General features: G+C 42.5%; 2 protein-coding genes across 3 annotated transcripts; one reads left to right on the forward strand and one right to left on the reverse strand.

The window, feature by feature from the left end:
* Positions 1 to 2,431: 2,431 nt before the first annotated feature.
* RB195_004853 (uncharacterized protein) lies at positions 2,432 to 3,011 on the forward strand (the record flags this gene model as incomplete). Of its 2 annotated transcripts, XM_064182897.1 has the most annotated exons (3): positions 2,432 to 2,542; positions 2,617 to 2,726; positions 2,783 to 3,011. In XM_064182897.1, 3 exons carry the CDS (start codon positions 2,432 to 2,434, stop codon positions 3,009 to 3,011), a joined length of 450 nt encoding a protein of 149 aa, XP_064034163.1. The 2 variants fall into 2 exon arrangements, with proteins under 2 accessions (XP_064034163.1, XP_064034164.1); XM_064182896.1 differs by lacking the exon at positions 2,783 to 3,011 and having other exon boundaries at positions 2,617 to 2,775.
* A 1,107-nt stretch (positions 3,012 to 4,118) lies between these two features.
* On the reverse strand, positions 4,119 to 9,240 carry RB195_004854 (uncharacterized protein; the record flags this gene model as incomplete). The annotated part of the gene is made up of 12 exons (XM_064182898.1): positions 4,119 to 4,205; positions 4,659 to 4,745; positions 4,798 to 4,848; positions 4,988 to 5,089; positions 5,329 to 5,846; positions 6,750 to 6,823; positions 7,783 to 7,881; positions 7,944 to 8,052; positions 8,113 to 8,245; positions 8,746 to 8,844; positions 9,074 to 9,154; positions 9,235 to 9,240. 12 exons carry the CDS (start codon positions 9,238 to 9,240, stop codon positions 4,119 to 4,121), a joined length of 1,446 nt encoding a protein of 481 aa, XP_064034165.1.
* Positions 9,241 to 10,538: the final 1,298 nt, after the last annotated feature.

Raw genomic sequence — 10,538 nt, forward strand, 5'->3', positions numbered from 1 at the left:
GCATAACATCTCAGAGGTGTCAAGTCTGATAAAGGCTGTTTCACATTACTTTTTCTGGATCACAAGGCGGAATTGAGCCTGGTCAGGCTCTTAGACGTAAACTTTCGTGCTGTCTTTGATAAAGTTCGCACTCAACGTTGGAAACCCTGCGAAGGTTCACGTCTAAGAGCCTGACCAGACTCAATTCCGCCTTGTGATCCAGAAAAAGTAATGTGAAACAGCCTTTATCAGACTTGACACCTCTGAGATGTTATACAACTTGTTAATTCTGCCTCGTAGGTATGCATTTTATTTGAAGGCATATCTTGAAGATAGAGAGGAGTCTCATCATCGTTCGCACACATTCCTTCTTATATTTATTTTATGCATAGAATAGGTAAAAATGAAGTGATTAAATACTATAGAAAGCAAAAAGAAACATTGTGTACTCTTTTCTTCATAAAAGTAAATGCAATTGCAAGTAAATATTGGAATTTTTACATGGGTTCTTTATAAGCACTATATTTATGTGCCACGGATCTCCCTCACTAGAGGGATCAAACCGGTTAGTCACGAAGCTACGTGGTGGATAGGGGGCTAATCCCGGACCAAAAGCGACTTTGTGCCTGCCCAGAGACTTCAGCGGATGGACTCCTTGTTTTTACTGAGCCAGGACTGACTCATGAGATCTTTGTATCCCGTACTTCGGTCCGGCAAAAGCCTCCAATCAAGTGACTAGAAAGTGCAAGGGAGGCGGTTTGGAGTCGCCTCCAACAAATAAATTCCATTTGTCCAATCTGGGAAAACAAACATTATCCCACAAGCCCGTGGGACTAGAGTCTTGCAACCTGCCCATGGGTTTAAAAATTTCACGCATGTCATTGTAATAGAAAAGAGTCTCCTAATTACGGAGCAAAGCCTGGTACAGTAGCGACAGGAAGGACGTGGTTCCAGGAGTCATATAGGCTACCGAAAAGGAGGACTAGGATGAAGATCTGTACTTATATGTACGTACGCTTGCATCGGAAGTGGCCATCGAAGATCTGATGATGCAAGCCAAGAAAATTAAGTGCGACGTCATAGGACTGACCAAGAGGAGACGATCTCAACGCAGTATATGAAACTGCAGAAGAATTGTTCTCAGGAACATGCGACAGTAGAGGAGTTGGTGAAGTTGTGTGAAGAGGTGAAGAGGTCCTCGTCAACACGAGTATGGCAAAGAACATCTTACGTTGTTCGAAAGAGTCGATGTTCTTTGCCATACTCGTGTTGACCCGAATCAGACGTTTGTGGATGAGAAGATGTAGTTCAACTCCCACTATGACTATCTTCGTCGCTTACGTTCCAACATAAAGATACGAAAGACAAGAAGTCGAAGCTTTCTATATGGACCTGGAGAAGTTTTACCGAGAAGATCATGCATTCTACAAGGTCAAAATTAGTGATTTCAACGCCAAAATTGGCCCGAGAATAATGCCCGAGGAACTTCACATCGGGACCCACGGCCCAAAATGGAATGAACAGGGAAGAGCCTCTCCGAGTTCATCATGACGACTAAGACCATCCATGGCAGCTCGGAATTCCAGAAACCCTCTTCTTTACGCTGGACGTGAGAGTCACCCGGTGGAGGGTATCGTAATGAAGTAGACCACATCATCGTCAGTAAAAGGTTCTGCCTGACGGACGTCGCTGTTGTGGCAAAGTTCTATACGGGATGTGACCATCGCTTCCTCCGAGGAAGATTTGCCGAGCGTCCGAGCGCGCAAGGGTTTGCAGAGGCGATAAAGGAAGACCTTAAAGAGAGAAGAGCAGAAGTGCTGGCTGAAGCTGCAGAGGCGGGAAAAGGCATAAGCTATGCCCATCGAGACTTAGCCAGTCGCAAGACAAGGATGACTGCTCTACAGAACCCGAAGGGAACAACCATTGCTTCGAGAAGGGGAATGGAGAAAATCGTCTACGACTTCTAGTTTGATCTCTTCGACAGCCATGTCCACTTGCCTCCTCACCATCTGAGGGAAGATGGACAAGTCATTCCAGAGGTTCTCCCGTCCGAAATACGATATGCTATCATGTCGGTAAGAAATCGTACGGCACCCTGCCCCGACAGAATAAGACCAGAACACCTGAAGAGCCTTCCGCTAGTACTCATCAACACCCTGGCGAGGCTCTTCACACGTTATCTGTCGGAATGCAAGGTTCCTAAACAGTGGAAGACCAGCAAGACCATGTTGTTGTATAAAAAGGGATCCACATGACATCGGCAACTATCGCCCAATTTGCTTACTGTCCGTCATCTACAAGCTCTCTGCAAGAGTGATCACTAATAGGATTAGAAAGATCAAAGATCTTGGAAAATAACAGCCATGCGAGCAAGCAGGATTTCGAGAAGGATTCAGCACGATTGACCACATTCACAGTTTCGAAACTCTTCGAGGTATCACGAGAGTAGAAGATGCCACTCTGTCTCACCTTCATCGTCTTGAAGAAGGCCTTCGACTCAGTTGACACGGAAACGGTCATGGAAGCCTTGGACAACCAATGCGTCCCTACTCAGTACATAAAGGTGCTTCGAGAGTTGTAGAGTAACTTTACGACCAGAATTTCGCCATTCTACAAAAAATCATCATTGATGTGAAGAGAGAGGTCCAACAAGGGGATACAATCTCACCTAAAATATTCACAACCACCCTCGAGAATGCAATGCGAAAGTTGGAATGGGACGACATGGGAGTGAAGGCTGATGGGCTGTTCGGCAGCTACACCATTTGCGCTTTGCTGACGATATCGTTCTCATAACATCTAGCATCAGTGAACGAATGCTGACCGAACTCGACGAAACATGTGGATGCATTTGTCTTCAGCTGAATCTGCAAAACACGATGTTCATGCGTAACGGATGGGTTTCAGATGACCGCTCAACGGAACGAACATATCAGAATTCACCAGCCAAGAGCATCAAGGATATAGCAAAGGAGACCAAGAACACAAGGCTCCACCTCACCTCTTCAACACCACCATACTTCCTGCTTTGACCTTTGCTTCGGAAACCTGGGGAATTCGCAAGCAGGAAGAAAACGCGGTGAGCGTCATTGAACGCGCAATTGAGAGAGTGATGCTATGAGCATATCGCTTCACACAAGTGAGAGACGGGACTCGTTCTCTCCTACGTCAGCAACCGAAGATTAGATATTAGATACGCGTTTGTTAAGGAAAGTAAAATAAGCTGGGCCGGACACGTGATGTGCCTTAACGACAACAGTTGTACCAGGACCGTGAGCAATTGAGTTCTACGTGATATTAAGCGCACTACAGGAAGAACCCCGACCCGATGGTCAGATTTGTTCACGAAGTCCTTCAAAGAAAATTATGATGCTCTTCACGTCCCACGCAAGAGGAGAAACCACGGAGCGATTCTGGAACGAGATTAGGGCAAATGGAAGAATTACTGGCGCCCGCACGACCAACTCGAAGATCAACGGGAGTCAAGGTAATCAAGGTAAATTAATATTTATGTAAGAATTTGACTAAACATTGATCCAAATCCAAGTTTCTTCAGTTAATTTGATAATATTAAGTATGTGAAGTTATAAGTTATAAGTTAGTTAATGTGTGAGAATCTATGCGTGTTATCGTTTGTCGTGCAACATGTTTGTTATGATTTTTATATCCCAAGAATTCTGTAGCAATATAAAGTAACGTAATTAACCCTACTTCAAGAGGGTTGACGGCTGTCAGTCGATTTTCAGAGCTACCTCTGTATCTGCATACAAGGTTACTTGGGTCAACTGGATATCCACGCAAACACATGAAAAATTTATTTTCTGGAGTCACATACAAAAAAAAAATTAAATCTTTAGAAAATGAGAAAACACAGTGCAGTGCTACCATATCTGCCACTTTTACAAAGTTGAAGTTCACCAAAAATTCGTGTTCTACTCAATCGAGGACCCGTTAGAAGAACTGCGCATGAATTTCGTAGTGAAATGAACAGTGTATTTAGAAAACACATCTTTTTTTACACACAAACAAACAACTTCTTAATGGAATAAAATTGATTGATTTGAATATTCTTTCAAAAAGAAAAGTCAAATGGAGAGAAAAAGAACATTAGCTGCTATTTTCTGTGCCCTCAGCTTCTATCACGCTCTCGAATTGAGATCAGGCATTGTGACAACAGCTGGTGCCATAAGACGGGACTGTCTGTTTTCTAGATCATTTCGCATCTCCTGCAATAGTTAAATGACAGGGCGACTTCAAAAGATCGATAGATCAATTTGCTATGTACGGTACGATTCTCGGGTAGGCCATTTCAATTTCAAGTTGGTTTTCCTCTCGCTATAACTTCTCAAAATTCTTCTAGCAATACAGAGCTAAAACTCCGTATTCATGTTAAAAATCTAAATTAGAACACAGCTATTTTTTGATGCTAGGATTGATCATGATTCTAGAGGGTTACAGTTCCTGGAGCTCCTACTGCAGCGGTAAAAAAAAATATGTTGGAATTGTTTCCCTATATATTTGGTTGCCAGCTCAAAGTGATCTTTCAACGGTCAGGACTACGAAAGACGTTGATTATGCACTATGAATGGAGAGAAGGGTGCGAAAATTCGTGTTGGTACCACGTGACATAGTCGCAAAATCATGAATTGTTGCCATAGTCTTAAAGAGCCAAAACTTACCCTCAAACTTTGGATCTTCGCATTGCATATACAAACTTCGTTTTCTTGCACAGCAACGAGTGCAGCAGCCGTTTTCATTTTTATAAGCTAGAAGTAGTTATTGGATATACAAGTTTTCAAAAAGAAACTAAACACTTACTTCCGCAACTAATTTATTCTCCAACGTGAGCGACTGAGCCACGAGGTCTCGCTGGAAATGTACGAAATGACAACACGAAAAGAAAGAAAAAAAAAGAAAATAGTGGATAGAATTAAGAAAATGGAAAAATAAGGAAAGTAAAACAAAAAATAAAACAAGAACAAAACGAAGAAGTAAGAACTGAAAGGACCATTTCCGGATCGATGTCCAAGTTCAGTTCAGCTTCCTTCTGCCGCGCTAGTTCTGCATTATAGAAAGTGCGCCATGACGTAGCTGCATCTTCTTCTTTCGGCTGGAAAAGAAGTTTCAGATAAGACAATACATCCAATCTCAGAAGGAAGTGATATTGACTCAGTAGTAAAACAAGGTCCTCTAGTAAATCAGCGATTATTTTACAAGCGAATAAAAAAGAACAAAAAACACTCACAAAATTTGTGATGTAAACTACTGATATTTTTGAGATCTTCTAGTGATGTGAGACAGAATTGGACCAGTTGTAAATAAAACAAGCTCTATAGCACTTTCACGAACCTTCTTGGCTGGTGGCTTCTCGCTTTCGTCTGTGGCCGGAGATGGTGATGCGTTCTCCTCATCATCGCTGTTCGTCCGTTCCCTCTTCGTAGGGCCAGCTTGAGCAGATGTCTCCGTAGAAGGACGATCTCTTCCCGTAGTAACCTTTTCGTTGGGCTCATCACCTTTATCTCGCTCTTTTTTAATTGTTTTCGTGTCTACTGGTTCAGCCTTCACTTGTGAACTCAGGGTTTGCTGATGTGAAACCTGAGCTGGAGCATTTCCATGTCTTTGATGTGAATGAGTTGACGGCGGTGTTGCTGTAGTTCGCGGTGACTTTTCAACGTGACCTCGATCTCTGGAGAAGGACGGTGTTGAATGTGACATGGTATGATGATGTTGTGGTTGCGAAGACTGTTGCGACGTTTGTGATGTTTGCTGCACTCGAGGAGGTTGCGCCTTGGCATGAACAGGAAGACCATCGAAATGAGGTGCAGTCGAGCCCAGTTGTGGCACTGAGGTGAATGCAGGAGGTGGGACTGGAATAAATGGAGTGATGCTGTATTTATGGATGTAGACTGAATGAGTGAATAAGAACACAGTTACAGATGGATTAAAAACATTACAGTACAAAGGAGCTGAACATTACTTTGGGCATGAACTAAACATTCCGTGATAGGAAACCCCCGAGAATCAATGAATAAAGAAAACTGTGAAGTACCTTATAATGACAACTGAGCGGGTAACGTTTTCCCAACTGGTAGGAAAGGTTCCTACATGTCAGTCAGTCCGACAGATAAGATTCGACGCATAAATCTTCAATCGGAGCATTTTTGGTTTAAAGGCAGCATATCACGAATCGGGAGTGGTACGGATTTCAGGTGGAGTATCCGTATGCGGGGTCGTAGATTATGGAGACGGGGGTGATTCCGCTCATCTCTCCCTGAATCACTGCAAGCAGCCGGCCCTGAATGCTGTTTTGCACGACGCCATCTATTGCAACGCTCCACCCCTTGCACCGCCTCCGCCCTGCGATTCGTCGAAAATCAATTCGGACTGCCCCGATAGGCAGTAATGGACGCTACGCGTGCAAGGATGGCGCGCTGCAATAGAAGGCATCGTACAAAACAGCATTCAGGGCTGGCTGCTTGCAGTGATTCAGGAAGAAATGAGCGGAACCACCTCCGTCTCCATAATCTACGACCCCGTATACGGATACTCCACCTGAAATCCGCACCACCTCAGATTCGTGGTATACTGTCTTTAAGCAAGTATTTTTGCATCACTTTCAAATTAAAAACATTGCAGCACAAACAGAGCTAGTTCAATCCACTGCGCGAAAGTTCGTTTTATTTTAAATCGAATTCAAAGAAATGAAGAACAATTCCAAAACAAAAAGATAAAGTTATGAATCTCAAATTTAATTATGGGAAAGGAGATACCTGTAGTCGGAGGTGGAGCGCTGTACTGAATCGGTGAAAAGTGTGCATTCACATGTGGGGAAGGTGGGATTGTTCTAAAATTAACCGTTCATAAAGAAGATACTCAAAAACCTTAAGTAGAACACTCGCGAAAAATGTCTTCTAATCCTTGGGTATTTCCAATTTTATCAACAAATAAGATAAGAAAGAAGAAGAAAAAATGCTACTGTCCTAGTATTTCCAGCTTATTTCTACTGACATCGAAGTATTTATGGCAGTTAAACCATTTAGGCACTAATTTTTTAAAGCAGCAAAATATGGAGCTTCTTCGTTCACTTCTTTTGAATTTGAAGCTCTAATTTTGCAAAGACAGGCTTGATGTGTGAGGAAATATAACATGAGAGAGTAATGCACGCACTCATTCAGATTTTTTTTTGCGCCCAAACACTAAAACTATTAACCAAAAGATTCTTATGATCATCATCTGAATGAATAAAGGGGCTCGCCTTTGTGTGTACAGCACATACTGTATTCAAGAATTCTTCCCATTTTTTGAAATGACCTGGAATCAGTTTGCAAACATACTCGCTCCTCGAGTCAGTACCCGAGAGAAATCACTATTCTTTCGAAAGAAAAAAGCGCTCTATCAGTTGAAACGTTCTATCATTATGTCTTTTGGAAATTGCCCAGAAATAGAAACGAGAGTCCAGAAACTAAGGATGCCGTTAGGCAAACTTAGGAAGCAGATATGTCAGACTTCATCAATAGAGTTATAGCGCAACATCGAACGTTGAAGAAAGAGCTTCTATCACATGTACTTTAACGCGTACGGACAAAAACGTTCCATTTTCTCTTGATTACTGGTGTTGCTGTCTCTGCTTAGTACCACACTTTAGGACCTGAAGAGACTTAGTGACTCTCACCTTCAAATCACCGGTTAACAAATTTTACCCGTTTATACACGTTCTAGGATAAAGTCGACCTTCAAACTTCTTCAACTTTCCCAAATTTCTCAAAAAGAAAAAAAAACTACATAGAACTAAAACTGCCTTACGAGACATTCACTATGGGCGGTATCAATGACGGTGGTATACTTTGCGTCATACGGGGAGAAGGTGCTGCTGGTGGATGAGGAGGATGAGGCGGGAGGAATCTGAGATTGTCACTTTACTGTCATAGCACAAACACATATCTTCAAAAATGAGAATCACATACGAAGTATTGATTGGTGGATTGATCGTTGGATTGATCCTAGGAGGAATAGGATATGGAAGATTTGGAGGCGTTTGAAACTGATTATACGGGGGAAAGGGAGGAGGTGGCGCTAAAATTGATTAATCAATTGATCAGACTTAATATATGATAACTTTTAACAGTTGCTGACCATTCATTGGTCCTACTGCGAAACCAGGAGGTGCAAATGGAGGAGGAAACGCGAACGGTGGTGGGGTCATAAACATCGGTGGTGGAGGTACGACTGCATGCTGCTGTTGTTGGTGTTGCTGTTGTTGTTGCACCTAAATTCGAAAGCACCAACTAATAGAATCTTAGTAAACAGAGGAAGGTGCGTAGAACGGAAAACGGATTCCAATTTTGCGCGAACACTGCATACTGAGTACTGCATTTTTAAAGGCATCACCCCACGAATCTGAGGTGGTACGGATTTCAGGTGGAGTATTCGCATACGGGATCGTAGATTATGGAGAGAAGGGTGATTCCGTCCATTTCTTTCTAATTGCCGTAAAAAAATGGTCCGGGCAATAAGGCTTCGAGCGATCCGGCGCGCTATTTTCCACAACGAGTTCGATTGGAGCGCGCCAGCCTTGTGCACGGGCCGCATCTTCCAGACCTTTTTTACGGCAATTGGGAAGAAATGGATGGAATCACCCCCTCTCCATAATCTACTATCCCGTATAAGAATACTCCACCTGAAGTCCGTACCACCTCAGATTCGTGGAGTGATGCCTTTAAGGAACAAATACTATATCATAAGGATAAATAATTTGGCCAAACCAACTTGTTGTTGTAGCCGCTCTTGCTCGACTGCTAATCGCTCCTGTTCGGCAAGTCGTTGCTCGTACTCTCGCCACTCTTTAGGTTTTTCCCATTGAGACACCTTAAATGAATCTTCAGGGAACAGATGAATACTCTGTAGTACTTGAAAATCACCACTTTGCAGTCAGCGAAAATCTTTTGGATGAAATATGAATGGGTTTCCAATGGAATTTTTTGTTCTCTTTTGAACGTGATGCTTGCTTGATACAGAGTTAAACTCAACTAATACTATAGAAATGGCTGTTCAGTCCCTCACTTTGAATAACATTTTCAACATTAATAAAAATCACCTCAGTATCGCGGTTATAGAAATATTTCCTCCCTGAAGAACTCGTCTGCTCAGACCAAGGACCGAATTCTTTGATCTCTTTCTTAAAACAAGTTATAAAATTAATATATGGATACACATTCGCTTAATATTCTACAAAAAGAAGAGAGTCAAAACACCAACCACCATGTCGCTCTTAAAATCAGGACAAGAATTCTGAAATCACTTCAGAAACCATTCGATATTGCGATATTCCTGTCGCAACGAATCCACACTAGCTAAATATAATGCTTATAAAGAGGAAGCGAACCTAATGAGTGAAATGAAACATGAAGGATGAATGGAAGAGTAAACAAGGAAGAGATGACAGCGAAAATTGTTTCAATCTCGAATTCTAATCTCGTTAAACAACCACAATATTGAAAGTCAAAGCTTTGAGAACTAGAGCGTTGAGAAAATCCGGTTAACTTGAAAACATAAGCAATGATCGAAAAAAAAGGAATGTTTTGAATATATGGTGCGAGCTGTTACTGAGGATACCGCAATTGCGGATAACAGCCTCTAGCTGACCGTAAAAGACATCGAAGCGACATCTTTTGGAATTTCATTCGAATAGAGACAGAGAAGGTCCCAGGGATTTTTTCTTCCGTGAGAGATGCTACGGAAATGAAACTATCTCGCGTTCGTTTCCCAATCGTGCTGCATATTTGGTACGTGGAAAGTTTCAGAGTAAAATGTAGTGGGACCACTCAGTGGCGCCCTTGTTTCTCGAAGTAAATAATTGAATCAATCGGGGCCCAAAGGCCTAAGCATTAGATCTTAGAGGATCTATGTCATGTAAGCTAATGTTACTAAGAGAGAAAAGTAGGTTAGGGCGTCCAGAAATAAAGGTGTCACTGAGTCCCCCCACCCCAACCTACATTTTCCCCAGGTTTGATTTCCTAGCGCAACTCGTCGCACTGCCCGAAAAAGTGTTCCTGCAATTTTCATCTGCTCGCTGTTCAACTGTCTACATGCCAAAATTAGGTGAATTTAGCGGCCATCGGGTCATCTTCAACCTTTTACCAAGGTAAGTTCACCAGTTTCCACTCGCGCGTATTGAGATACGTCTTCATAGAATCGAGCTCTGCGTGGCTTCGTTTATACTTTATAGGGTAGCTTAGAATTAGGACCCCCAAACTTCGTTTCGTTCAAACAGGTTGGTATGAGCAGTTCTAGAACTTGCATTTATTATATTAACCCGCCCAATACGCGCTTCTATTTTGAAAAATTCTTGTTCGGACATTCAATGAACTAAAGGATTGTGGTCACATGTCCTACGTTCCCTTAGTTTGGTTGACTATTAACCGACAATAGAATGCGCGAATACTATCCAAAACATGACACTGAATAGACTGACGGATAATGAGCAAGTCCTTCTGCCATTCCTTACGCATAGACGGGTCAAAACGCGTTGAAGCTCGCTACAGCTGCGTAAGCAGCCGCGC

The sequence above is a fragment of the Necator americanus genome, chromosome I (genome assembly GCF_031761385.1).
Source record: "Necator americanus strain Aroian chromosome I, whole genome shotgun sequence".
NCBI classification, from domain to species: Eukaryota; Metazoa; Nematoda; class Chromadorea; order Rhabditida; family Ancylostomatidae; genus Necator; species Necator americanus.